Source organism: Zootoca vivipara, chromosome 16, assembly GCF_965207765.1.
Source record: "Zootoca vivipara chromosome 16, rZooViv2.hap1.1, whole genome shotgun sequence".
In the NCBI taxonomy this organism is placed as follows: Eukaryota; Metazoa; Chordata; class Lepidosauria; order Squamata; family Lacertidae; genus Zootoca; species Zootoca vivipara.
Window position 1 is genome coordinate 23,989,613 of NC_142599.1, and position 26,489 is coordinate 24,016,101.

At 50.7% G+C, this 26,489-nt stretch overlaps 1 protein-coding gene across 2 annotated transcripts in view; it reads left to right on the plus strand.

Annotated features, from left to right (window-relative positions):
* LTBP3 (latent transforming growth factor beta binding protein 3) overlaps positions 1-26,489 on the plus strand; it is a 50,836-nt gene that overhangs the window by 10,640 nt on the left and 13,707 nt on the right. Inside the window, exons 2-16 of one of the 2 annotated variants that reach the window (XM_060269923.2) lie at positions 372-674; positions 1,838-2,052; positions 9,509-9,614; positions 12,699-12,773; positions 14,548-14,670; positions 15,900-16,058; positions 16,511-16,702; positions 17,534-17,550; positions 20,381-20,459; positions 20,631-20,726; positions 21,515-21,640; positions 21,783-21,917; positions 22,016-22,144; positions 24,273-24,392; positions 25,925-26,047. In XM_060269923.2, the coding sequence (XP_060125906.1) occupies positions 372-674; positions 1,838-2,052; positions 9,509-9,614; positions 12,699-12,773; positions 14,548-14,670; positions 15,900-16,058; positions 16,511-16,702; positions 17,534-17,550; positions 20,381-20,459; positions 20,631-20,726; positions 21,515-21,640; positions 21,783-21,917; positions 22,016-22,144; positions 24,273-24,392; positions 25,925-26,047 (1,998 nt within the window). The remainder of the gene's footprint in view (positions 1-371; positions 675-1,837; positions 2,053-9,508; positions 9,615-12,698; positions 12,774-14,547; positions 14,671-15,899; positions 16,059-16,510; positions 16,703-17,533; positions 17,551-20,380; positions 20,460-20,630; positions 20,727-21,514; positions 21,641-21,782; positions 21,918-22,015; positions 22,145-24,272; positions 24,393-25,924; positions 26,048-26,489) is intronic. The other variant, XM_088660127.1, reaches the window with a different exon arrangement.

Below are 26,489 nucleotides of genomic sequence, written 5' to 3' on the forward strand. Positions count from 1 at the left end.
ACTATAAATATCGTGAAATTATGGTTTTTTTCTCGAGGCGAATTTTGACACACCAAGCTCAAAAGGTTGCCCATCACTGTCCTAAGGAAAAGCAGGACATTCCAGGATCAAATTAAGCCTCTGTGTTCTCCTAACCTAACTACCCGGAAACTGGGATGGCTTCTGTAAATCCAGGACTGTCCCGGGAAAATAGAAGGGTCTGAAGTCAGAGATTTTACAGTTTGTATGAACCATAGTCAGAGAGATTTAAACATGCAACTTGAGGCAGTACCACACCCATATTAAGCACTGTTTGAATTATCACAGGGTTTGATGCATCTCAAATTAATGCTTCCCCTCTCTGTTTCTCTCTCTCCCCCCCCCCCCCGCAGTGGTTTGCCCTCTGCCCTGCATGAACGGTGGGCAGTGTACATCTGGGAACCATTGCTTGTGCCCTCCGGAGTTCACAGGGCGATTCTGCCAAGTGCCAGCCGGCCGCCAGAGCCAAGGCCAGCAGGCCCGACTGCCCGGTGAGGGCCTCGCCATGGAGACGGGCTCCAGCAAGCACGCCATCTACGCAGTCCAGCTCATCTCGGACGGCCACGGGGACACGGCCTCCGGGCCCGGCTCGAAAGGCACCGTCAGCCATTCCACCTTCATGGTGCCTCTGGGCCCTGGACAACATTCATCCGAAGGTACCCAAGAAGGGGCATTTCTGTGGGGGTAGGGGTGGATTCTGCTTTGAGAAGGACACTGATCACCATGGGGGAATTGTGGGTAGTTAGGAGACCACAGAGGCATAATTTGAAGCCAATTGTGGGAACTTGTGTGGTGAAGTAAGATTCTCAAGCATGCACAGAGTGCTTTTTCTAGTCCCCCCGGCATCGGTGCTTAACTTCTCAGTGGCAAATTGCTGAGACCTATTCCTGTCCTGCGATCCACCCCGGCATCGCACAGCCCTTCCTCTAAATTCCGCTGTTCGTTGTTAAGAGAAAGAAGCACTCTGCACGTGCTCAGAAGCACTTTTGTCTAGGTGACGGCAGGCTCAGTGGCCCAGTCCTGCTTACCTCTTGCCCAGCAGCTGGAACTCGTAAGGTGGTAGGTAAGCAAATGACAGAAAAGGGGTGCCTCTGACCATGTTAAGAATGACCACCTGCAGCTCCCACAACACTTGTGGCTAAAGGAGACGTCTGTGAGATCAGCTGGTGGAATTTCCAAACAGGCTTAAACTCCATCACTGTTCTTTTCGGAAAAGGACCACAGATTTGAGGAATTTGCTGGGGTCACCATGTTAATATATATGTGACCTAGCAGCTAACAAAACGGCAACTGCTTCTAGCAGCTGCCTCTCTTGCAGCCTAGTAAATAAACCCATAAAAGTCACTAATAAAATCAACACAGAAAAGGAAAAGCCACACAATAATTTTACTAGCCTGCTAAGGAGCTAGATGTCTGTGTTTCTATACTAACCGCAGAGGAGGCCTTGCCCCCTCTCCTAGTGGTCTGGTGCATTTTGGGATTAGTAGGGTGGGAGGCAGGGAGGCAAACAGTAGGTGGCGCCAGAGAACAGATGTAGGCAAATCACTTCACTTTTTGTCACCTTCCTTCTGCTGAGTTCTACTGAGCCTAAAGAGGAGGAAGCTGACAGACAAGGCCAGGGATGATGGGAGTCGTAGTCCAGCAATGACTCGAGGGCCAAAGGTTCCCCATACCAGCATTACGCAAACACAAGAGCCTTTGGCCACGTGCAGGGGTGCATTTGCCTCCGTACATGCCGGACTGCCCATCATTTTTTAGATTTCCCAGGTGCTTGCAGGTCAGAGCGAATGGCCAGATAGCTCACCTTTTTGCCCTCTAGTTCAGGTGCACCAGCCGCTGGTCAATGTCCGGGTACATCACCCCCCGGACGCCTCAGTGCAAGTCCACCGGATCGACAGCCTCAGCTCGGAGGGAAGTGGGCCGGGCAGCCAGCAACACCTGATCCAGCACCCTGCTCCCAAACCCGCTTATACCCGGCCCCCCACCCAGAAGCCCCTCGGACGGTGCTTTCAGGAAACGATGCCTAAACAGTCGGTGAGTAGAGTGGCCTTTTGACAATTCCGATGCATAGGAATGGCACCCAAGCAGAGAGACAACAGTTAATTTTGCAAGAATATGAAGGGAGAGGAGATTTTTCTTCCTCGCAAGCACTGAAATCTGGATACCATTTCCTAAAATTAATCAGCAGGATGTTTCAGCAGACAAAAGGAGGTGATTTTAAATCCGCACATAATTCTCTAATGGGATTTGCTTTGCCACAGAATGTCTAGCCTAGATCAGAGGTTCTCAAACTTGATTCCTCGGATGGGCCAACTGTGTGTGGGGGGAATGGGATGGACGGATGGACCCGGAGGGTCTTGGCCAGAATTTTGTTTATTTGTTCTGCAAATCAAAGCACATACATATATTTTAATAACTGCCGTCTTCCTGTTCTAATGTGCTGGATGAGGAAAAATAGAAGTATTTTTCTCTAGCTCAAGCATCATCATTAGAACCAGCCCCAAATTATGAAAACCATTGTGTCATAAGCCAGAATCGCATTAGCTGGTTTGATCCAGCCCTGATAAAAAAAAATCCTTGATTTCTACTGTCTGGAAAAATAATAATTAGAGTCTAGAGCCAAGTAGAGATAGTATCAATGGTTCTGAAACTTTCCAGCAGATCACAGGCTGTTGCTTGCAAACCAGCCAGCTGTTCACAGTCCGTAGAACCTTTGGCCTCTGTGAGGGACAAGGGATACAGGGAAGTCCCTCCCATCTTAAGTTCCAGCCCATCCCCAAGCGCTGGAGAGAGTAAGGAGAGCTCTGCCTCCAGCGGAGAGTCAGGAAGTGGTGTCCGAGGCTCAGGCAAGGTTGTGGAGCCCATGCCTCAGGTGGGACAGGAAGTTGGACGCACGGGGGGGAGGCCAATCCCCCCAACTCCCGAATTGCGACGCAAACGTAGGGGGAAGAGGTTGGGTCTGCCAAAGCTTTGGTGCTGGAAGAAAACGCGCCAATCGCCATTCGGAGGTTCTGACACCTCACCTTAAGGATGCATTTTTACTGCTCTGAACACTGTAAATAATCAGCACTTAATAAAAGCCTTAAAAGACCATGCTGGAGTCGTTACTCTAGAGTAGCCATATCAGGCCCTCTGACAGCAACCTCCGAATCTTTTTTTGGCTACTTTGGAGTGCAGCGATGAGCGCTCAAGAGGCTGAGCAGTGGAGGCTGGAGGCCGAAGCAGCGAAGCAGGAGCTACGGAACCTCACAGCGCAGGCACAGCAGCAATTGCATGCCGCTCAGGAGGAAGCGCGAGGGGCGCAGGAGGAGCTGAACAAGCTGGTGGACCAGGTGAGGACAAAAGAGGAGACTGAGAAACAGCTAAGGGTGATGGTATTGGACCTGCAGAAAAAGTTGGAAGAGGAGAAAGCCGCTAGAGGTGGGGGGGCGCCCCAGCCGCAGCTAGTCCAAGTGAGAAGGGGACAGAGCCTAGTCACCAAGTTTAGCGGCGACCCTAGGGAGTACCTAGGATTCGAGACAGAAATAAATTATGCGCTGGAATTGCATGCAGCAGAATTCCCAGATGACGCGCACAGAGTCTCCTTTATCATAGAGCATTTGACGGGGGCCGCCCGGGAATGGGTAAGACCGCTCATCGCGCAAAAAAATCCTTGCATGAAGAACGCAAAATTATTTCTAGAAGCTTTAAAAATAATGTACGCTAGTGACAGTGAAATGGAGGCCACTAAACAGGAGCTTCATAACTTAACACAAGGAAAATCGACAGTGAGGGACTACTGGGCGAGATTCACCATGCTGGTGCACAAACTGGGGTGGGATCTGCAAAGTGAGCCAGTGAAATCAGCCTTCTACCTGGGTTTGCATGCAGATGTTAAGGATGAGCTGGCAAGAGGTCCTAGACCGCGGACTATGGATGAGTTAAGCAAAGCGGCGCTAGCGGTGGGGGTGAGACAGGAATCCAGATGGTATGACAAACAAGCGACGCGCGCAGCAAAACCTTGGTTCCCACGCTCCCAGGACAGACCACATCACCAAACCCCACCCCAGGGACCACCCCCAGACCCGCCCAGACCAAGCCCAGAGCCAGAACCGATGGAGATCGGTGGAGCGCGCGCGCGGGCTTTTCAAACCCCGGCGGCGCCAAGACGCAAGGAGGGAAGGGGCGGGAATTGCTTTCTCTGCAACTCCCCCCGGCATCGCGTCAGAGACTGCCCTCATCGCAGAGAGTGGCAAGGAAAGGCGGGAACGGTTGTACCTTCCCCCACTGAAGCAGCACCACAGCAGGGAAACGAGACAGCCTGGCTGCAGGAGACAAGGGGCAGCAGCCAGGCACAGTCAGCAGACAACAGCCCCAGCCCGCCCACCCGCACAGAGAGGAGCAGAGCCAGCCCACCCCTCCCAGAGCAGGAGTGGTTCTAGAAGTCACGCTAACGCTCCCAAATGGCTATCCCCTGACTGTCCTCGCCTTAATTGACAGTGGTGCCTCAGCCAACTTCTTCTCGAGAAACTTTGCAGAAGAGCACCAGATCCAGCTTCTGCAGCTGGATTTTCCCCTGCACGTAGCCACCATTGACGGCAGAGAGTTGCTGGGAGGGGCCATCACTCATCAACCCCCCCCCCCATGAGAATGACGGTGGGAAGGCACTCAGAGACACTGGCTTTCAACGTCACAACCATCTCAGACCCCCCCATCGTTTTGGGCATGAGCTGGCTGGCGCGCCACGACCCCTCCATAAGTTGGCACCAGAGATGCATCACGTTTGGGTCGGACTTTTGTCTGGAACATTGCATGCAGCACCAACCAGGGGAGGGGCCTCCAATAGCCACGGTGGCCACCATGCATGTCAAAGGGGGTGAGGCGATACCCAAGCAGTACTGGGACCTGCAGGAGGTCTTCAGCGAAGCGGAGTCCGACCACCTACCCCCACACAGGTCTTTCGACTGCCAGATCAACCTGGTACCAGGGGCAACGATACCCCCAGCCAAGCTGTACGCCATGTCAGATCAGGAACTCGAGGATTTGCGTGCGTTCATAGACAAGAACCTCAAACGGGGGTTCATCAGAGAAAGCAAGGCAGCAGGAGGCAGCCCGGTCTTCTGGGTGGACAAGAAAGACACGCAACAGCGCCGTCTTGTGGTGGATTTCAGACGGCTCAACTCAGTGACAGAGCCAGTGGCTTTCCCCATGCCCAGAGTGGACGATCTCCTGACAGCGGCACGCAGGGGCAAGATTTTCACCAAGCTCGACCTGAGGGGGGCGTACAACTTGATCAGGATCCGGGAAGGCGATGAGTGGAAAACCACGATGTTCACGCCTCTGGGCTCTTTTGAATATCTGGTGATGCCCTTCGGGTTGCAAGGGGGCTCAGCATGCTTCCAGGCCTTCATGCACCACGTCCTGGGGTCCCTTCTCTTCAAGAACTGCCTGGTCTTCCTGGATGACATCCTTATCTATTCCGCTGACCCAGTGCAACATGTGAAGGATGTCAGGGAGGTGTTGCAGCGCCTGAAGGAGAACCACCTGTATGTGAAGCTGGAGAAGTGCAAGTTCCACACCAGGGAAGTGGACTTCCTGGGCTACAAGCTGTCAGACAAGGGGCTGGCGATGGACAAGGACAAGGTGCAGGCCATCCTGGACTGGCACAGCCCCAGGACGCGCAAAGATGCCCAACGCCTCCTAGGATTCGCCAACTTCTACAGGAAATTCATCAAGAACTTCTCGCGGGTTACGGCTCCCATCACGGACTGCCTGAGAGGCAAGCAGAAGTTCAGGTGGACGCCAGAGGCGCAAGCAGCGTTCGAAAGCCTCAAAAGGGTGTTCGCGTCCGACCAGAACCTGTTCCACGTAGTGCAGGATGCGCCCCTACGCATTGAGACCCGATGCTTCGGACCGGGCTTTGGGAGCGATCCTGTTGCAACTGGACGCCAACAGAGAGTGGAGACCTTGTGCCTTCTTCTCCAGGAAGCTGACACAGCCTGAACGCAACTACACGGTGTTTGATAGGGAACTTCTTGCGATCCACGCTGCTTTCCAGCACTGGCGACACTTCCTGGTGGGCGCCAAGCACCCCATCCAGGTGTGCACAGACCACAAGAACCTGGAGTTCTGGAGAACGGCCAGGGTGCTCAACCAGCGACAGATACGGTGGGCAGAGTTCTTCTCGAACTTCAACTTCTCCATCCACTACATCCCGGGGGAGCAGAATGTCAGGGCGGATGCCCTCTCCCGCAAACCAGAGTACATGGAGCAGGAGTTGCCACCAGCGCCCAGGCACATTTTCCCCCCATCAGCATGGTCCTGCGGAGCAGCAGTGGTGAGCGAGGCAGAACTCACCGCACTGACGGCAGCAGATGAGTTTGCCTCCCGCATCTTCAGAGAGCTGCGAGGGGGGAGGGAGCAGGCTAAAGACTTTGAGGAAAGGAGGGGTTTGCTTTTTTACAGGGGAGCCCTGTACCTGCCCACCAAACAGCTGAGAGGTAAGGTCCTCAAGCAGATGCACGACAACCCAACGGCGGGTCATTTCGGAAGGGACAAAACCACTCACCTAGTTATGAGACACTTCTGGTGGCCAGGGGTGCGGGAGGATGTGAGGGATTATGTAAGGGGCTGTGACACCTGCCAGCGAGCAAAGGTGGTCAGAGCGCCACCAGCAGGTTTGCTGGAGCCCTTAGCCACACCGCACAGGCCGTGGGAAGTAGTGTCCATGGACTTCATCACAGACCTGCCGTCGTCCAGGGGCAAGACCGCAGTGTTGGTGGTGGTGGACCTCATGTCCAAAATGTGCCACTTTATACCGTGTGCCAGGGCGGTCTCGGCAGAAGAGACGGCCAAACTGTTTGTTGACCACGTATTCAGACTGCATGGATTGCCTTTAAGAGTTATTTCGGATCGTGGCCGCCAATTTGTTTCCAGGTTCTGGCGGCGGCTAATGAACCTCCTGCAGGTGGAGGTCAGTTTGTCTACGGCTCGGCACCCGCAGACCAATGGACAGGCGGAGCGGGTCAACGCCATTCTGCAGCAGTACCTGAGATGTTACGTCAGCCAGAGGCAAACGGACTGGGTGGATCGCCTGCCACTGGCAGAATTTGCCTACAACAATGCGGTGCACGTCTCCACAGGGGTGTCGCCCTTTAAGGCCAACTACGGGCGCGACCTCAGATCTTTCCCGGAGAGGGAGGGGGAGGAGGAGGAAGAGGGCCCACAGGCAGAGGATTGGGCAGAGGACCTGGAGACGGTGCACCAGCAGCTCAGAGAACACTTGGAGAGGGCCAAGGAAGCGTACAAGAAGGGGGCAGATCGCCACAGGCGACCGGGAGAGGTCATCAGGGTGGGGGACAAGGTTTGGTTATCCTCGGAAGGTCTTCCCACCAGGGGGCGATGCAAGAAGTTAGCACCCAGGAGGCTGGGCCCCTTCACGGTCACGCAACAGGTCAACCCGGTAGCCTTCAGGCTAGCACTGCCTGAGGACATGAGAGTGCACCCAGTGTTTCATAGATCGCTGCTGTCGCCGTACAGAGAAAGTACTAGGTTCAGGGACAGCGATCAGCCTCCAGAGGGAGGGGGGGAGACGGGAAACGCCCGTCAGCTCAATGAGGCAACTGAGATTTTAGACTCAAGGAGAGGGGTGAGAGGACTGGAGTACCTGATAGCATGGGAGGACACTCCGCCGTCCCACAATGAGTGGATACCGGCCACAGAAGTACCTGAGGAATTTTTAGTGGAAGAGTTCCACGCCCTGTTCCCCCACAGGCCCAAGCCCTGGCACATGGAAAGGGAGGAAGAGGGGGAGGGGCGGGAGGAAGGGATCGCAGGCAGCAGCTCTCCATGGAGATGGGAAGCGGAATTTGAGGATACGGAAGAAGAGGTGTGGGTTTCACCGAGGTCGACGACGTCAGAGGCAGGAGAGGACTGGCAGAACATTTTTACTCCCACCAGCTCTGACGCCACTGACTTCTTGGGATTCCCGTCTTCTCAGGGGGAGGGGGAAAGATCGCCGGATTGGGGAAAAATTTTTACACCCACAGGCTCGGATGCCACAGACTTCTTGGGGTTTCACTCGTCCCCAGCAAGCAGAGAGCCCCTAGGGAGGGGGGGGAGGAGCCTGGGAGGGGGGTGGATGTGAGGGACAAGGGATACAGGGAAGTCCCTCCCATCTTAAGTTCCAGCCCATCCCCAAGCGCTGGAGAGAGTAAGGAGAGCTCTGCCTCCAGCGGAGAGTCAGGAAGTGGTGTCCGAGGCTCAGGCAAGGTTGTGGAGCCCATGCCTCAGGTGGGACAGGAAGTTGGACGCACGGGGGGGGGGGGGGAGGCCAATCCCCCCAACTCCCGAATTGCGACGCAAACGTAGGGGGAAGAGGTTGGGTCTGCCAAAGCTTTGGTGCTGGAAGAAAACGCGCCAATCGCCATTCGGAGGTTCTGACACCTCACCTTAAGGATGCATTTTTACTGCTCTGAACACTGTAAATAATCAGCACTTAATAAAAGCCTTAAAAGACCATGCTGGAGTCGTTACTCTAGAGTAGCCATATCAGGCCCTCTGACAGCCTCAGATGGCCTTAGGAAAGAATTAGATGCAGAAGGGATGTTTGCAATAGCTGGATGGAGCTTCCACATACAAAAGCTCCATACCTGAGCATCAGATGTTAAGGACAAATAAGAGAGGGTGGGTACCCCCAACTGGCTGGCTGGCTGGAGACTAGAGTTCAAGGCAGGCTGTACTTTAGTTCACCACAGCATGGCATTTTATTTTATTTTTCAATGTTGCAGAAGCAATAGTTGCACATACTGTGTTTGGGGGCACATTTGGACGAACATTTATAAAATTTATATACTGTATGTGAATTTTAAATGCATTTCTTATTTGTGTTTTATTTCCTGCAAATAGCTTTGGGACGGCTCTAAATATGTGACGCAACATACAAAACAATGAATTAAACTAATACTTTAAACACATGGCTGCAGCTGCTCGGCTTGCGAAAACCAGCCGCAGGCATTCCAATGGTCCATGAGATCTAGACACTTAAAAAAGCAGGAATAAAACCAGCCCGTCCTTTATTTGTAGCTGGTGTTCCACGCATAGTGTGGAGGCTGGTGGCAGAAAGGTTGCTTCTTCGCAGTGTGCTTTAATGCCGATAGCAAGCTTCCTGTATCTCCACTAAATTGTCCATTGCCCATGTGATATTCTCCTCCTCCAATTCGCTGCTTCCAAACACTTTCCTTTCCCTCAGTCCAGATTTTCTCATACCAGGGATACTCCCCAAAAAGGAGAGGGTATGATAAAATCCAGACTGAGAGAAGGGAAAGTGGAGAGGTAGTGATTTGGAAGACAGCACCGTGCAAACAATGGAAAACTAAGGGAGGTACAAGAAGCTTACTGTCCACATCAAACCACAGTATGGATGGCCGCCAAGTGATGTGGGTGTGCATGAGATTTCTAGGTGGAGTTCATGAAATCTTATCCGTCAACCTTCTTTGCCTGTCCTGCTCAGTGCGGAAGCAACCCTCTCCCGGGCCTCACCAAGCAAGAAGATTGCTGCGGCAGCATCGGCACCTCCTGGGGGCAGAATAAATGCCACAAGTGCCCCCACTTGCAATGTAAGTCTCTCTTGCCCCCCCCCTTCCAAGTTCTGCACCTCTTCCCTCTAACCTAGAAACTTTGCAGGGAGCAGGTGGATGATTAAAAGTGTTTTGAGCAGGGGCGGAGGAAGGGGAGCGGTGGGGATGGGCCGCCCTGGGTGTCACCACTGGGGGGGTTGACAAAATGGCGGGCAGCACTCATTGCGGAGCCTGCAGTGCGCCTGAGCCACAGGTCTCTCTTGGGAGTGCCGTGGTGGTTTGGACGCCCGCAGGCTCCGCGCTGCCCCAAACGGTCCGCCCACCGCCTCCCCCTCAGCCATAGGGTGGCTGAGTGGAAAGAGGCAGACAGACTCCTTGGAGGCCCCGCAGAGCATCCTGCCCTGGCTGGCCCTGCCCCGTAGGCAGCTGGCCCCGCCCCTAGGCGCAGGGCACTTGCACCGCCCCAGATGCCCGATCGGCTTGCTCTGCCGCTGCCTGGGAGACAAGGGTTCCCATATCCACAAAGCTGTGAAGCTTGCTGGGTGACCTGGGCTTAGATACTGCCTCTCAGCCTTACCTACCTCATACGACCCTTGTGAGGATAAAATAAGGCTGAGGACAGCCGTGTGCACCGCCTTGAGCACCTGTCATTTTAGGTTGCATCCTGTTTGCAGCTTCTCCTTCCTCTCGCCACTCTCGCACCTCAAAATGAGAATCGCACAGAATCACAGACTTGTTGGAAGGGACCGTCGTGAGGGTCATTTAGTCCAAACCCCTGCAATGCAGGAATCTTTCACCTAATGTGGGGCTCAAATCCAGGACCCCGAGATTGATCACCTTGAATCTATCCTCTGGAAAGCAAAGGAGCAACCATGGCTCCTCCTCTAGATTAGTTAGAACTAGAAAATTTTCTATCCAAAAGATGTATTCCCTATTGTAAACAATGCTGTTATTTTCTTACCCTACAAGCATCTCTCTGCGTTTGGTTGCAACAGGTAAGTCTAGCCAAATTCACAAGCCATTCTCTGCATACCAGCACTCTCAATATTAGGAGCGGAATATGTGCTTTGAATGCAGAAGGTCCCACATTCGAATCCCAGTTAAAAAATAAGATCAGGTGGCAGGAAAACTCTTCTGTGACTGAGACCCTGGAGAACTGCTGCCTGTCCAAGGATGGAAGTTGGCTGTCTGAGACAGTGTTCCAGAGAAGGGGCTGTAGCTCAGCAGTTGAAAATCTCCTTTGCATGCCAAAGCTTTCCGCCACAATCTCTGACACTGCTTTTTTTTTCTGAGGTGTTGCCAGACAGAGCTGACCGTAGTGGGCATGATGGACAAACAAGCTGTAAAAGGCAGCTTCCTGCGTCCCCTTATAAAACAGGAGAAGAGTTTCCCATTCCTGCATCTGCTAGCCAGGAAGAAGCTGCACCTGCTGCATTTCTGCCTGTCATGCAGTTTAAATACATAAACACACTGTGAGGGAAGCTGAGGTTTTTGTTTTTGTTTAAAGAGAGCTTTCGTTTAAAGAGAGTTGCTTTTTCACAACTGGCAAGGGATGGCTGGGGAGGGACGATGAGAGAGGTTTTGCCCCGTATGTCTAGGGGTCTTGCTTGCAAGGACAGGGGGGTGGCTGGCACTGGTTTGGGGGAGCCAAGCTCTCTCCCTCCTGACCCTGCCTGAATGGATTTTCCAGCTTCATGAAATCAGCCGCGCAAGGGGCCGGATCTGTTTGTGTTGGACGAGGCTTGGAATGTGCTCAGGCTCTGGGCCCTCCCTCCTGCCTTCCAGCCCCAAGGCAGTATGCAGGCCCCTCTGCTTCACTTTCCTGCAGCTGGCTGGCTGGCTTGGCAACTGCCCCCTTGGCAACCACGACTCGGCGCCCCTCCCTGCAAGGCTAATGTTTAAAAGATGGTGTCCAAAATGGCAAGGAAGGGGACGTTTTGCTGGGCTCCTCAGATTATGCACCATGCCGTCGTTGGCACTTCTGCAAACAGGGAAGGGTTGTAGCTTGGTGGCAGAACACCTGCTTTGCTTGCAGAAGGTCTCGGGCTCAGTCCCTGAGGGCATCTTCCAGTATGCCTAGCAGAGACTTCTGTCTGAAACCCTGGGCAGCCACTGTCAATCAGTGTGGGTGGTTCAAAGCGAGATGGACCAGAGTTCTCTGAGTTAATACAAAGCAGCTTTCTAGGAGTTCTTATTGCCATTTCAAGCATTCAGGCCAGGCAGACCAGGGCTTTTTGTATTGCTCACGTTTTGACCCCTGCATAGGGATTCCAGACTCAATAGAGGACAGGACTTCTGTGCCTTTAATTGCCCTGCTCTCTTTTGAGTCTGGAAACCTTAAAGAGAAACCAGCAGACCCTTTGTTTAATTTCCAAGCAAAGGGTCTGCTGGTTTCTCTTTAAGGTTTCCAGACTCAAAAGAGAGCAGGGCAATTAAAGGCACAGAAGTCCTGTCCACTATTGAGTCTGGCAACCCTACCCCTGCAGGATTTTGATGCTTTCTTTCGCACTGAAAGTGGGGTTACTTTAAAGATGCATTGTAGTTGCGATAGCCCTATGGAATTCTGCACACACTGGCTGCAGTCGTATGCATTTTCACCTGGGAGCAAGCCCCATTGAGTTCTGACTAATGTATAGGACTTCACTGTTTGCTGCTCTCCCTATGAGATTAAATGTGCTTAGAATCAACCTTCTGAAAGGCCTAGATTTATTTGTTGGTTGGTTCCTATTACTGTAAATAGGAAAGAGCTGTTCAGCAGTGGAACAGACGCACTCGGGAGGTCGTGGACTACTTCACTGGAAGTTTCTAAGCAGAGGTCGGGTGGCCATCTGTCAGGGATTCCTGGATTGCAGGGGTTGGACTAGATGACCCCTGGGGTACCTGCCAACTCTGTTATTCTATTATTCTCTGACCCCAACTGTCTGGTTGTTTGCCTGCTCCCTGGTATTTGGCATAAAATATCTATAAATAAATAAATATTTCAGAGTATCAGGAAAAACCCCCCCCCCAGTGCCGTTGCTTTGAGATCGTAGGCTGCCTTTGGCAATCCCCGTCACTCGAGGATGGGAGCTGCTGTACTATGTGTGTGATATTCATTAAATGCATGCATTTTTCCTCTTTCAGACTTGGGGGTGCAGAAAACGCTGGGGAGTGACTGTCCACAGGGATACAAGAGACTGAACAGCAGCCATTGCCAAGGTATAAAAGTGGGGTGGAGACTGAGATACGGAATATACCACTTTGGGGGGGGTGCTCTTTGCTTTTGAGAATTGTGAGCTAATATTAGGCCACATTCACACCACACATTGAAACATAGCTGCCAAGTTTTCCCTTTTCTCGCGAGGAAGCCTATTCAGCATAAGGGAAAATCCCTTAAAAAAAGGGATAACTTGGCAGCTATGCATTGAAAACACCATGATACCATTTAAAGGCTTCACCCCCAAAGAATCATGAGAACCGTAGTTTGTTAAGGGTGTTGAGAGTTGTTAGGATGTCCCTATTCCCCCTCCCACAGAGCTACAGTTCCCAACGTGGTTTAACAATCAATCCCTCTTCACAGGGAACTCTGGGATGAAGGGGCCTCCTAACCACTCTCCACACCCTTAACAAACTACAGCTCCCAGAATTCTTTGGCTGAAGCCATGGCTGTTTAAAGTGGTATTGTAGTGCTTTAAATATATGATGTGAATATGGACCAAGATTGACCGATACAATCAAAAGCTTGGGCGATGGTTCTGTCGTCTGGGGGGAGGAAAAAACTTAAACACGATGCAGAGTTTCAAAAAAAAAAAAAGACCAGAGGCAATTGTACTTCATCCAACATAGCTGTACTATTACTGAAGGCAAATGAGCATAATAGTCACAAATCCAATACATTCAGGATTGGCACAGTCCGTAAGAAATCCAGTTGCAGCAGACTTAATTTAAAACTTACAATAGTTATAACAAGTCTAAAACTTAACACTTAGCATAGTATGTACAGAACACCACAGCAGAAGGAAGAGAAATAGGAAGAGAAAGTGAAACTCCGGCTCCTTCTGGCCTTACTTGTATAGTCAGCATGACAGAAGAGATAAGAGAACCAGTTTAACCCAGCTGCCTAGTGGTATCTTGGTTTGCATACGCATATGTCTTGGTTTGCATATGTTTTGGATTACAAACACGTGTGAGAAAGACTAAGACAGGATGTGCCTCAAACTCAGTAGACACACGTCAAACCCGGAAGTGCGTGTCCTGGTTTGCAACCTTTTTTTTTGATTACGAACATTTTTTTTCTGGAGGCCCCATTGGCGAAAGCGCGCTTTGGGTTACAACCTGTTTTGGTTTACAAATGGTTTACAAAATCCGGAACGGATTTTGGTTGTAAACCAAGGTGCCGCTGTACTCAGCTTCTCTGAAAGAATAACCCAAACATCATGAAGCTTCTTTCACACAGAGAAGCTTCCGGAAACTTCCAGAAACCTCTCGAATGAATTAGAGTAGGAAAGATCTCTACACATCAGACCAATACTTTCTGCACTAAGAAATGCAAACTGACAGGTTTGACTCAAAACAGTGAAGATTTCGTGGATGACTGAGTACACCAGCCTTGACTCAATCATCTGTAAATGGAGCATAACAGCCCCAAGACCAGGCACCCCCAAACTTCGGCCCTCCAGATGTTTTGGACTACAACTCCCATGATCCCTAGCTAAGAGGACCAGTGGTCAGTGCCCAAGACTCTGGGATAAATCTACAAGGTGCCTTCTCTTTCACCAATGGAACACAGAGCCCGGTCCATTGGGAGGTTCTCCCGCACAAGCCCATTGAATTGAATGCACCAAGATGCAAGAGCACCAAGATTCACCCAGACAGACAGTGTATGTTTACTTGAACTCCAAGAACGGAGACAAAAGGCAGCTTTGGAGATTGCTCTGCAGTTCCTCCAGCCGCCCCCACTACTGCAACTGCCCCGTGTCTCTTCCTTCCACAGACATCAACGAGTGTGCCATGCAAGGAGTCTGCCAGGGGGGTGAATGCTTGAACACCCAAGGGAGCTTCCGCTGCGCATGCAAACCAGGACATGTCTTGGGGCCTTCGCGGACCCATTGTGTGCGTACGTATCTTGGCTGGGGAGGTGGAGGAATCTCTCGTATCTAACCAACTCAGCCTCTCTCCTCTCCCCCCCCCAAAAGAATATAATCCCTATCATCACATGGGTCTTAAGTCCTTTCTGCGCATTGTCTGGCCCACAGCTGTCAGTACTGACAGCCGCCATATTAAAGTACTGGTAGCTGGGACCATAGAAGTGCAAGATTCAGGGGCTGGTGCAGATAAAGAAGTTAGTCTGAGTCAGGTACATGTGGGTCTTTCAGCACCATGACTCAACTCTGCACTCTGCACATGATCAGAATCTTTTCTGCCAATGCTGTTGCTATTTTCTTTATCGTCATCAATTCCTTGTCCTACTAAGAGTCTTCCTGATCAGGGTTCCAGCCAGCCATATCCTACAGCTCAAAGGGGACACATAACTGCCTACCCTCCAGTTTTGCTTTCCTCACACATGATTTTATGGCTCCTGGAGGCCAGTGAGCATGCTCAGTCCTCTTTGGGCTTCTGCTTGGGCTTTCTGCCCCCTCTTAAGTCTTTCCACCTTCTTTTATATCCCCCTAAGAATCCTGGCAACTGTAGTTTAGCTCTGTGAGGGGGGAAATGACAGTTCCTAGGATTCTTTGGGGCTGCCATGTCCTTTAAATGTATCATGTGGGGGTGCTGGTTTCTTTCTGCTGACTCTATACCTTGTAGTGGGATTTAGTGGCCAGGCTTTCTGTGGAGAATTTGAGGTTTATTTTGTGTTATTATTTTATGCATCATATTTTTAATCCTACACTTTGGCCCAGGGAGCTTGGGGCAGCATACTAGGGTTCCCCCCAGTCCTGTTTTATCCACAAAACAACCCTGTGAGGTAGGCTAGGCCGAAAGAAAGAGACAGGCCAAGAATCCCACCTTCCACTGTAGCAACACAACAACCCTGTGATGTAGGTTAGGCTGAGAGGAAAAGGTGGCCAAGATTTCCCCCGTTACCTTTAAACCCCATGACGCCCCTGTGAGGTAAGTTAGATAGAGAGAAAGAGACTGACCAAGAATAACCTCCTCTTCCATTTTTAGCCACACAACAACCCTGTGAGGTAGGCTAGGCTGAAAGATAGGAACTAGCATACAGTCATTGAGTGAGTTTACCAGGCCAGTGGGTTTTTGAAACTGGGTCTGTTAATCGTTGTCCTTGTTTTCTCTCATGACTCCCTATCTCTCTCTCTCTCTCTCTTTGTGGGGGGACGACAATAGCGGAGAAGGCTGGGGAGAAGAGTTTGTGCTTCCGACTGGTGAGCCCTGAGCACCTTTGCCAGCACCCGCTGCCCACCAAGCTCACCCGCCAGACCTGCTGCTGTAGCGTGGGCAAGGCCTGGGGGGCCCGTTGTGAGCGCTGCCCGGCCGATGGAACCGGTAAATAGAAGAGGTCTTTTCCCTCTCCCCCATTTCCTCCTGCGTTCTGCCACACCTGGACCAGATGTTCCCCACCCCTGTTTTGTACAAAACCATTTTGGTTTTCCCTGGGCATTTGGAAAACACCAAAGACATGCTATTGTACTGTTCAGACTGTTTTTTTAAAATGTTTTATTTACTTATCTTTTAATATGTTTTTATCGAGGGATTCTCCATAAGTACATTCAGTGCAAACAGAAATGTCTTCAAATTTATTCTGATAGTTAATAATGATGGGGACAGGTGTACATTACTAGGAAGGGTATTCCACAGCCACGGAGCCACCACTGAAAAGGCCCTGTTACAGGCCAGCGCCAACTGGGCAGCCCTCGGCAGTGGTGCCACCGACAAGGCCTCACCTGCCGATTGTAGGGCCATGCCAGTTTTCTGTCTCTCTTTTTCCACCCGGACAGCTTCTTTCAGAGAGATCTGCCCTGCAGGAAAAGGCTACCATATCCTCACCTCACACCAGACTCTGACGATCCAAGGCGAGAGCGATTTCACACTCCAGATCCACCCAGACGGCAACACAGACTTGCAGCAACAACAACACGTGGAGCCGCCCACCCGCCCACCTGTGGGCAGCGACTCGCAGGAGCCAGAAGGTCAGTTCCCAAGTGGGTGGGTGGGCAGGCCAAAAGCTTCCTGAAATTGTGGGGCAAGTGGATTTCTTCCACTTGCATCTTTGAGTTCTTTCCCCCTCATAGTATGGAACATCTGCTTCTCAAATTTTGGAAGGTTGATGGGCTATAAACCTGAATGAAGAACCGGGTGTGTGTTTATTACAGAGACTGTGCTCCCCATTTTTACTCCCCCATTGTCTAGAGCAGCCTTCCCCAAGCTGGTGCCCTCCAGATGTTGGTGGGTTATAATTCCCATCAGCCCAAACCATTGGCCTTGCTGGCTTGGGCTTATGGAGTCCAGTAACATCTGGAGGGACCACCCATCCTGTTTTAACAAAAGCCAGTTAAAACAAAGCAGGATCGAACCCCGACTTCAGGTCCTGACTTGTTAAATGACTTTGGTTAGGGCAAACCACAGTTCCCTGGGTTTCTATATAATGCAATGCTGTGACTTCTTCTATAGTAAAAGTGGGAGCTGTCACTCTTCTCATCTCACACCTGAATGAAGAAGGAAATAGGAGAAGGGTTGTCACCACCCCACCCTCAATGATTGGCCATGCTAGCTGGGGCCGATGGGATGTTGGAGTCTAATAACATCTGGAGGGCACCAGGTTGGGGATGCCTGGTCTAGAATGTGTGTGTTTGTGTGTGTGATGTTTCTTGGGAGAAGGGGTGGTGATGGAGGAGGTCTGCATTAAACTCTACTATTTCTGCCTCCATGTCAATGCAGCTGCAGTGGGGGTCTGTCTGTCTGTCTGAACTTTCTTTAAAACCTCTAACCTCTTCCTTCCTTCTTTCCTTTATGTCTTGCAGTCATAACTCCAGCTATGGTAAGTGTCGACCGGATTGCTGCACTGTGAAGGAGTCAGTGGCGATCTGTAGTAAGATGAGGTGGAAAAGAAGTTAATTGGCTGTGGTTTTTAAAAATTTTATGATTTATTATTACAACAAGGTGGTCGACCCTGGTCTGTCGACCACAGGCCCTAGTCTGTCACTCTTAACTGCTGCACCATGCTGGTTCTCTAAAGGCAGTCTAATGCCAAACTTGTCACTTATTCAGATGTGACCCTCAGTCAGTAGAGCATCACATGGTTGTGGGTTCAAGCCCCACATTGGGCAAAAAGAGGGAGGTTTGACTAGATGACCCTTGTGATGACTCTACAGTTCTATGACCCTTCTGGTAGTGGAATCCTAGTACTTTCAGCAACCTAGAAAGTATTGGGGGGGTTGAATCTGGGACAAAACTATCCTGGTGACAATGGCCTTTTCTGGTGTCACCTTTCAAATGACATTAAAAATAAGTGTTAAGTAGGCCGACCCTGCCATCTGGGCCTAGTAGTTAGTACACAACAGACATTTTTTTTCTGTGCAAACATCATTAAAGCGATGGGAAGCTGGGCAAGGATGGAATTGCTGATTTCAGTGGGTCTTACTCAGGGGATCTTTCTGCTGGATTGGACCCCATTTTTATACTTAATAGGAAGGGGGGGCACCTTAGACTTTCAAGCCACATTATTTGTGCCGGTCATGGTGGGTTCCTCCAGATGAACCGCTTATCGAGCATTCCTTCCGATTTGCTAGCACAGAGCGTACGTGGAAGTTATCCGGCGCCCACTCTTTACTGAACATTTGTGCCGATTTGTTCACGGGCTGTACAGCAACTGAGCATTCAGCCTTATTTGTTTATACGGAGGTGAAGCAACAGAGGTGTGGGGGATCGTCCAGCCTGCAGGCCAAATTTGGCCCACCCGCCACTTTTTCTAAACCGCTCCCACCTGCCCATCAGCTAGCATTGCTCTTGACCAGGGGTTCCCAACAAAATTTTCTCGAGGACCCCTCATCGAGCCGCTATTGTGACAAGGACCCCCATTAATTCCTAATCCTAAAATTAAAAAGTGAGAGCTAAATTAAGAGTCTTTTTATACTTTATATTTTTACGTTTTTTACAGTTACAACAGAGTACTCCATCAGAATACAGTTAGTTTTAATTTTCAGTTCTTAATGAGATGAACCACTTTTTAACCAACGGTCCATTTTTAACTACACGAACTGTAGCTTCCGTGAAAAACAACTCTTTGTTTACAAACACTACTGTTTTGCAAAGAGGCAGCGCGCGCCAGGGAGGAGGGAGGGGAATGGAGAAGACAGGGTACCTGCGCAGTAGCGCACAAATGAAGCTGACGCGCGCAAAGCATCTTGGGGAAGTGAGCGTTAGTAGAATGCGCGCGCTGCCTCTTTGCAAAACAGTAGTGTTCGTAAAGCGCCACCTAACGGCATACAGCAGAACTACTGCCTCTAATTCTAGTTTTGCGCTAGACTCTGCTCATGCAGGAAGCGACCAAAACAAAAAATCTGTTATCATACAAAATATATTTAATATATTTTTTATTCTAATAGCATCTTGCGGACCCCTCTGGCATAGCTCGCGGACCCCTGGGGGTCCCCGGACCACCTGTTGGGAACCACTGCTCTTGACAACAGCTGATGGGCAGGAGGGCGAGGTTCAATTCTGCCTTGGCTGTGCAGGTGTGCCCAGTGGGGATCAGACACCTGCAGCCAAAGCAGCAGCAGGATTTAACTCCCCGACAAATCAGCTGATGTGTCGGGGGGGGGGAGAGAGAGAGAGTTAAATCTTACGTGCTCAGTTTGGCTGCACACTCCTCTTCCCACCTGTGATGGGACATCCCACCCATCAATTGTGTGACATCATAATGATGCCATGTGATTGGCAGGTGGCTTTCCCTGCCCACCTGCCAATGTTTGCCTTGTGGGGCCCCTGGAGATCTGGCCCCTGCAGCCAAATTTGTTCCCTACCCGTGTTATACACCTTGTAAGTCTACCGTTTATCCCGCATTTCCCTGTGTGTTTCTTCTTTCATTCCCCTAACTGCAGAAACTCCTTTTTTAAAAAAAAACACACAAACAAAAACAAAATGGGTTTGTTGCACCAGAGCACTTCAACTGCACAAGCCTAAAGTTCCATTCCTGTGATGGAATCCCTCCTGCAAAGTAGGGAAAGAGCCAGGGGGTGGGGGTGGGGGCGGGCAACAGAATTGTTCTCCTGTGAACAAAGAGCGGGGTGGAGAGGGAGTGTAGCTAAGTGGCTAGAGCACCTGCTGGATATGCAGAAGGTCCCAGGTTCAATCCCCGAAGACACCTGCAACAAAAAAGGTTCAGGTTGAGGGGGTGGGAACAAGAGGACGATTTAGGGCAGCACGAGCAGGGAGGCTGTACTGGGCGAGCAGCCAAGGAGGGCGCCTTCCTAAAACCCAGTAAGCACTTGCCTGGCTTCAGGAAGGAGGCAAGCATTTACCAGGGCAAGCTGGGCAAGCATTTACCAGGCTTTGGGAAAGAGGCAGGAGGGTTCTAGGACCCTGCCAGAGCCTCGTGCCTCCTTCCCAAAGCCCAGCTTAAGCGAGGGCTGGGGGGAGGGCATCAAATGTTGGCCTCACACAGGGCAGTATATTGCCAAGGTCTGCCCTTTGCAAGCTGCTGCCAGTCAGTGCAGACAATACCGGTTTAGATGGGTAAGCAGGCCAGCCTCATCCACAGCCGCTTCCTATGTGACCACAGGGCCTGCCACATACAAATCTGCCTTGCCCTGTAATGTTGTCCCTTTCTTTCATCACCCGACCCTCCACCCCCCAAAAACCGTTTCTAGTTGCCCAGCTATGTGACCACCTCGGAGCAGCAGCCCGTCTTCTTCGCCAACACCCCCACCTTCGGACCCCGTTACCCTGGTGAGTGTGAGCAGGAATTTCATTGGCCTGGGGGCCCTGGTGTGTGGAAAGTCTCTCTGCAAAACTCTTTCCCCCCCCACCCTCCATCCTGTGCTCAGAGGCACTGCTGCCCAGGAGCCCGGCAAGTGCCATGTTCCTAACCTGGAACCGTTTCTCTCTTTTGGCTCACAGCTGTGATTGCCAAGCCTACGACCGCCATCGTGGTGAAATATCCCGAAGAGGACAAGAACGTGAGCGAATTTGACATGCCCCCCACGCAGGTGACAGGTGAGCTCTGCAGAAGAAGATAAGAACGGGCTGGATGTGAGCCCAGCATCCTGCTCTTTCAGGGACCAACCAGGTGCTCAGGGGAAACCCGTATGCAGGACTGGAGTGCAACACCCACTGTCCCCGCCTGTGTTTTCCAGCAACCGGTGGGTGGACGCAGGTGGCACTGTGGGCTGAACCACTGAGCCTCTTGGGCTTGCCGATTGGAAGGTCGGCAGTTCAGTTCCACGAACCGGGTGAGCTCCCGTTCTGTCCCAGCTCCTGCCAACCTAGCAGTTCGAAAGCATACCTGCGCAATTAGATAAATAGGTACTGCTGTGGTGGGAAAGTCAACAGCGTTTCTGTGCACTCTGGCTTCCGTCACGGTGTCCAATTGTGCCAGAAGCAGTTTAGTCCTGCTGGCCACATGACCCAGAGAGCTGTCTGTGGACAAACACCGGCTCCCTCGGCCTGAAAGTGAGATGAGCGCCACAACCCCAGAGTCGCCTTTGACTGGACTTAACCATCCAGAGGTCCTTTACCTTTTTTTTTATTCAGTGGGGTGACAGTTCAGTGGGGGGGGGGTGTCTCCCATTGAAGCATCTGGTTGGCCACGGCGGAAAACAGGATGCTGACCTTTGTTCTGGTCCAGCTGCTATCCCCCCTCTAAGGTCTCTTTTAATGTAAGCCACTTGTAGGGAGTTAATGTGGAAAGTATAAATAAACATGGTGATGGTGATAGGATAAGGGCCTCCCATGTTTTAAAGCATATTTGTTTTCCCGTATCTCTCTCTCCCCGCACCCTGTAGAGACGGACGTTTGTAAACTGAGACGCAACATTTGTGGCCACGGCGAGTGCATCCCAGCAAGCCCCGGCTACACCTGCCATTGTTACCAAGGATACCGCAGGCATCCCCAGCACAGGTATTGTGTAGGTAAGGGGCATTTTTCCTCAAATGCATGCACATCCCTTTCCCCACTCCCCGACAAGTTTACTGCTTGGGAAAACCACTCAATGACCTTTCCTCCACCTTCCTTCCTCTCTCTCTCCCCCCTCCCCCACTCTCTTCTCCCCAGATGTGAATGAGTGCGAGCTGGATCCTTGCGGCGGCAGTGGGAAGGGCGTTTGCATGAACACCGGCGGTTCCTACAACTGCCACTGCAACCGTGGCTACCAGCTGAAGGTCCACAAGGGGGTGCGGTCTTGCGTGGGTGAGACACCTGTGGGTCCGGGGATGGGGAGAGGTTGCAGGGCCCGCCCTCTGCCCTCCGCCCCACTCATGGCATTTCCCCCCCACTTCCCCTTCCAGATATTGATGAATGTGCCAAGCCCAAAGTCTGTGGGGACGGAGGCTCCTGCATCAATTTCCCGGGACGCTACAATTGCGAGTGCCATGCAGGCTACCGGCTCAAGCCCTCCCGCCAGCCCCTCTGCGAAGGTACAAGGGGGGGGGGTTATGAGGGGGGGTAGGGGTGGCAAGCACCGCAGAAGTAAGGTTGCATTTTGAGCCGGCGTTTCGTCCTGGAAAGTAAAATGGAGGGGGGATGATACCGTAACTGTCATCTACTGGCTGCATGCAGAGGAATCGTGGGAGGCACCAACTGTCCGTCTTTCCGTCTGTCCCCCAGCGAACCCCTGGGGAAAATGCCTCAGAGACAGGGGATTGGTGGTGGGACACTGAGGAGAGGTCAGAGGGAGCAGACTGGGAGGAGGAGGAGTCAGAAGCTGAAGAGGCAACAGGGTTAAGTGAGCAGGAAAACGCTGTGGCAGAGAGCAGCCCAGAAACAGAGGCAGGAGAGGAGGGGGGGACGGGAAACGGAGATGAGGCAGGCTCTAGAAGAGTCCAGGGAGTCTCCCCCTCCTGCTGCGACCAGCTCCCTCCCCTCTGGTCTCTGAGCACGCACAAAGAAATGAGAAGAGCAGGACAGAGATTAGCAGCTTGAGACTGTGGGGGGACGACCCTGGAGAGGAGGAGCCTTAGAGAGGGATGAGAAGGCCGAGGAGACTGACTTATTATGCAGAATTATTTTAGAGTCTTTCTGTAGGTTTCCATTTGGTGGGACTGGTGTAGACTGTATCTTAGTTGCATGGCCAAAGTATGCACTTTGTTGAACCAGGCAGAGGGCCTTCTCAGTGGTGGTGCCTGCCCTGTGGAACGCCCTTCCTTCAGATGTCAAGGAAATAAACAGTTACCTGACTTTTAGAAGATGTCTGAAGGCAGCCCTGTTTAGGGAAGTTTTTAATGTCTGATGTTGTTGCTTTTTTATTTTTGTTATTGGTGTTCTGTTGGGAGCCGCCCAGAGTGGCTGGAGAAACCCAGCCAGATGTGTGGGGTATAAATAATAAATGTTGTTGTTGTTGTTGTTGTTGTTGTTGTTGTTGTTGTTGTTGTTGTTGTTGTTGTTGTTGTTGTTGTTGTTCTTCTTCTTCTTCTTCTTCTTCTTCTTCTTCTTCTTCTTCTTCTTCTTCTTCTTCTTCTTCTTCTTCTTCTTCTTCTTCTTCTTCTTCTTCTTCTTCTTCCCCTCTTAATTTCTTATCTTCTCACCACTTCCAGTTTCTCTCTGGGGTCCCTTCTTTCCTTGCAATCTTATTTTTAGCTACAACCATCATTCCCACCTCATTATGGTGGACTAGCATGGAAAATTGCATTACCTAAAAAACTTACCTGGTACCCCTGTTTTCTGAAAGGAAAAAACAAAGGTTACCTCTTTTGTCTTCTTTTGGAGGGATTTTACGGAATCCAAATAAATAAATAAATTTGCCTCTTCCACAAGCCTCTCAAGAAATTTGGGATAAGTACCATCTAATTGGTTGAATTTTTTCCTTCACTTAATATGCAGCTTTTTATTACAGTATTGGGACTCAGCTACATTAGTAAAAAAGAAAGAAAGTTATAAATACAGTGGTACCTCTACTTACGAATAACTCTACTTACGAATGTTTCTACTTACGAATGGAGCTCTGTCCGCCATCTTGGATGTGGTTTAGATAGGATTTTTTCTACTTACGAATTTTTAGATAGGGTTGCTTCGACTTACGAATTTTTTTCTCCCAATGCATTCCTATGGGATTCGACTTACAATTTTTTTCTACTTACGAATGTGCGTTCGCAACGCATTAAATTCGTAAGTAGAGGTACCACTGTTTGTTGTAACACTATGACACCAGATGGCGCTGTAGAGCTGAAATCGGAACTGAATGAAATTTTCCACTTTGAGCTATAAAATGGTTTTTTAAAAAAATCATTTTCAAAGCTGTGTCGATGCAGCCTTGGTACTCCTTGTGCCTCGGATGGTTCCAGCTAGGGGTTTATTCTGTATCTCTTGTAAGTCGCCTGCGCCACACTTCTCGCTCTCCCCCTTTTGACTTACCTGTCTCGTACAGCATTTTGTGGCAAGCATCTAAGATAATCAGCATCTTTGTTTCTGTTTGTGAATGTAACTTCTCATGCCAACCTGAGTTTGGTATGGGTTTGTCTCATGAAGCTCTGTTTTGTTATTTGGGCTACATGGATGAATTGGAAATAATAACAATCCACAAACTAACTAACCTTGTTTCCTTTCCAGATATTGATGAGTGCCTTGACCCCGGAACTTGCCCTGACGGGAAGTGTGAAAACCGGCCCGGCAGCTACAAATGCATCCCCTGCCAGCCAGGCTTCCGGGGTCGAAATGGTGTGTGTGGAGGTAAGAAGAGAGGCCTGAGCCCTGCCTTAAGGCTTTGCTGGGATCAGCCTCTTTTTCTCACGGGCAGGCCAGCCCTGGTTTGGACACCTCGCTGCTGATTTCCCCCCAGCTTTATTTTTGATGCTATTGCCATGACGAGAATCTGTATAATTGCATTTGTATAATCCTTTAGATCAGGCATCCCCAAACTGCGGCCCTCCAGATGTTTTGGCCTACAACTCCCATGATCCCTAGCTAGCAGGACCAATGGTCAGGGAAGGTGGGAATTGTAGTCCAAAACATCTGGAGGGCCAAAGTTTGGGGATGCCTGCTTTAGATTTTTACGTTGGATAGGGCTGGGCGATACCTGGGCAATATATACCACCAGCTAAACATCCCAATATATCGATATATCACAATGTCTGAAATAAGGATGGAGCTATGTAGAGGCATGGGCTGGCTTCCTCTTTATTTCCTGCATTGTGATTTTTGCAGAGCACACACACACATATTACAATGTGCAATAGATTGCCAGGTCAGAAGTTCCGAAACCGATATCGTGATATGGGCTTGAAACCGGTTTTGGACGATCTGTCGCTCAGCCGTAGATACTGTGTACAGTACAGTGGTACCTCTACTTACAAATAACTCTACTTACGAAGTTTTCTACTTGCAAATGGAGCTCCGTCCGCCATCTTGGATGCGGTTTAGATAGGATTTTTTCTACTTACGAATTTTTAGATAGGGTTGCTTCGACTTACGAATTTTTCTCCCAATGCATTCCTATGGGATTCGACTTACAATTTTTTTCGACTTACAAATGTGTGTTCGGAAGGCATTAAATTCGTAAGTAGAGGTACCACTGTAGTGACGTTTGTGTTATAAACTGCCTTTTTGTCAGGCTTCAGGGACTTGGCTTTCTCCCCCCCTTTGGCAGTAGATAAGCAGAACAAAGCAAAAGGAGTCTCTTACCAGTTAGAGATTTTAATGTTCACAGCGAGAGAACAAAGAATCCATTCCTAGGAATGAAGGTGCTCCCAATTAAGGGTTCCACCCACTTCCCCCCAGTCACTCCCGCCTCTTGCAACCTGATCTCGCAACCACTGTGCTTTCTGTGCTGCCACCTTATCTGTTCTCCTTGACCTTGTGCTGAGCGGATGGACACTTTTCAGCAAAAGGCAGTCTATTAACTCTCTCTCGCAGTTCTTCTCCTAGCTGTTCACCACCCAGTTCTTCCCAACTTTGTTTTCTGAACTATGTCCCTCTGCAAACCACTGTTCCAAATCTATACTGTCCCACTGCTTCTGGGGAGATTCAGGATCCTGAGCAGGAGCAGGGGGAGGGGGGGGGGCTCCCACCATCCCTCCTCAGTGTAGCCCTCCTCAGCACGGTCCCTGACACTTTTGGTCTTCTGGAGAAAGGTGGTGTATAAAAGACATAAATAATCAGACTAAATAAGCACCATTCCGTCCTCACAATGCCCCTCCAGCAGAGCTCTCCTTCCGTTGCTCAGGGCGCAAAGAGTGAAGCTCACTGAGTTACTCTTCCCACAGATGTGAACGAATGCGCCGAAAGCGCGCTCTGTAAGCATGGCCGGTGTAAGAATGTCGACGGCTCCTTCCTCTGCATCTGTGACGATGGATTTGTCCCTGCACCCGATTCCCACAGCTGTCTCGGTAATTCCCCACCCCACCCCTGGTGCACGGAGCTTCCTGGTGGGAGGGGACCTGTACAGGCTGGTGTCTGTGATGTCACAGCAGCACAGCCAATGAGAAGGGGGGGAGGCCAAGATGGTCACCCAAGCTGATTTGGTGGCACGAGTCTTGGGTCCCACCCTAATTATCTGTTCACGGAGCGCCCTTTTTTAAATAGCCCAGGAATTCTCATGGATGTCTAATGAAGCTGAACATTGGGAGGTTCAGGACAGATAAAAGAAAGTCCGTCTTCACGCAGACTGTGGAATTCACTTCCACAGGAGACAGTGATGGCCAACGGCTTGGATGGCTTTAAAAGAGTATTGGACAAATTCAAGAATTTCACTGGCTAATAACCACAGCAGCTATTCTCGCCACAGTCAGAGGCAGTAATGCTTCTGAATACCAGCTGCTAGAAACCGCA